This window comes from Cyprinodon variegatus, unplaced genomic scaffold, assembly GCF_000732505.1.
Source record: "Cyprinodon variegatus isolate N-32 unplaced genomic scaffold, C_variegatus-1.0 Scaffold714, whole genome shotgun sequence".
Taxonomy (NCBI): domain Eukaryota; kingdom Metazoa; phylum Chordata; class Actinopteri; order Cyprinodontiformes; family Cyprinodontidae; genus Cyprinodon; species Cyprinodon variegatus.
This window is the reverse complement of record NW_015151167.1, coordinates 431,360-433,519: the sequence shown is the minus strand read 5'-3', so window position 1 is coordinate 433,519 and position 2,160 is coordinate 431,360. Positions and strand designations below refer to the sequence as shown.

At 44.6% G+C, this 2,160-nt stretch overlaps 1 protein-coding gene across 1 annotated transcript in view; it reads right to left on the bottom strand.

Annotated features, from left to right (window-relative positions):
- Positions 1-846: 846 nt before the first annotated feature.
- LOC107097675 (guanine nucleotide exchange factor VAV3-like) overlaps positions 847-2,160 on the bottom strand; it is a 131,338-nt gene continuing 130,024 nt past the window's right edge. Inside the window, exon 28 of the mRNA XM_015394920.1 lies at positions 847-980. Within this exon, the coding sequence (XP_015250406.1) occupies positions 936-980 (45 nt within the window). The 3' untranslated portion in view covers positions 847-935. The remainder of the gene's footprint in view (positions 981-2,160) is intronic.

Here is a 2,160-nt window from a genome sequence, read left to right as displayed (position 1 = left end):
ATACAGTAACCACCGCATTCTGCCATCATTCCCAGCGTTGAGACTTAATGTTGCCTAACTGAGGACCTTCCAGGTGGCTTGGCTGTCTCCCCCAATAGGCCGCTAATGCCTGCAATAAAAAATACCCTAGGCGGAAGAGCTCATGTTAACAGAGCAGCCACCGATAAGAGCAGAGGATCCATTACGATCGGGGCGACTGAAAACACGAGAGGCCGCTGGGTGGAGGGATAAAGCACAAGAAGAAGCAGGAGGAAAATGGGAAGAATAACGATCAATCGCTGGCAGCTGTGTGGCGACGCTATCCGACACCGTCGCCTCTCTGCTCGTCTCCAGGAAGAGCGAGAACACGCTGCGATCACAATCAGTAGGAGGGAGTTGTGTGAATGAACCTGGGCCATCGATAACAACCTGCGTTTTGTGGAGCGCGCACACAGGCAAGGTCATAATCAGCTGCAATCCCTTCAAAGTGACAAAAAAAGGAAAAACTTCACAGAGGAAGCAGCTGATGGATGAAAGGATGGATAGATGAGCGCATGAGTGAAGCAGTGGCATCCGAGTCTTGACTTGTGACAGTTCTGTTGTCGCCTGACTTGGCAGGTTGGGGAGTAGGCGTGAGGGGGTGAGCAGTGGCAGACTGGGGGAGGAGAGGAAGTGAGAGATGAATTATGGATGGGTGAAGAGAGGAGGAGAGGGAGTGTCTGCCGAGCTGGTTTCCTGCTGACAGTCAGGCTGCTTGTCGTTGGAGCTGCTTAGCCACACCGAGTCCAGCAGAAATGACGGGGCTTGTTAGCAGCCTGCAGCAGCAGCCCCTTTTTTCCTCAGCGGAAGGCCGCTGGGGTGGTTTTAGGCAACAGGGCTTCATGGAGGAGAGTCGAGCGACCGAGCCGCTCAGTACGCTGCCTCTGCTTTAATCCTACTCATTTTCACATAGCCGCTCATTCCTCAACCTCCTCCACGTATGTCGAAGGAAACCAGCCGACCTAGGGAAGAAACGAGAATAAGTGATGAGATCTGAGCAAGATGACTGGATTTAGAATGCTAAACCTTACATCCAACTTTAACTAACCGCAGTTAGCAGGGCAGCATGCCAGCAGGCTTATATCTATCAGGCACACAATGATGTTTTCTGTCTGTCATGTAAATAATGAACAGAAGCTGCTAAAAGGCTAATATCTCAGATGTCCATCCACTGTAGTGATATTAGCAATGCTTCCATTGACTAAGATATAGAATATTATTCTTTGATTCCAGGTGGAAGTTGCTTGTCTTCTTTTAGTTTCTTGAAAGAAACCTTTTTTTAAAAAGGAGAGACTTTCATAAGTGATGCATGAGCTAAAAGGTGCCTGCTGATGTTATTCAATGAACATTTTCCAAACAAAGATTTATTGAACACTACAGCACCTTGCAAAATTACTGTAATCATACCTGTTGAATTATTTTGATTTAACATGCTACAACCGAAACCTTTCGGAAATTTTGGAGGATTTTTGTGAAATATAAAGCCCATGTAAAGCTTTATTAAGGAGCTAATTGAAAACGATAAATGGTCCTGGTTGCTGCCACTACACCCTGCAGCCATAATGATGGTTTGTTCAGGAGGATGGGAACTGTTAGCTTCCTGCAGCATAAAACGTTTTTTTCCGAAACGTCAAAAAGTTTGATTTTCTTCTTTTCTCATCTCCCTCCACATGTTAGCAGTTTTCCTGAAGCCTTGTAGGACGTTGAGGCCTCTTGATTGGCCTTAATCGATGCAAAACTGATCTTATCGACCTCAGCAAAACTCTGAATCCAGTCTCTGTCAATGCTATAAACCTGAGTAATATTTAACGGCTAAACCTCATTTGCAATTAAAACATGCAGGTATTTTTCAACTTTTTAAAAATAAATAAAATTAGCTTTGAACACTCAAGATGTAGGGTGAATTTATAAGACATGACAGCGTTATTTATAAAGAAAAAAATCAGTTAACCTTTTAAAGTTAATTGAATTGCCAGAAAAGTGCACTCAATTCTTCAAAGGCCATAATTATGATGTGCTGTATGCTGATGTCTTGGTAGCAGTGTTGTGGTCAAGACCACCTAACCCGAGACCAAGACAAGACCAAGACTTTTAGGGTCCGAAACCAAGTCAAGACCAAGACCAGCGCCAGTATGTGACAAT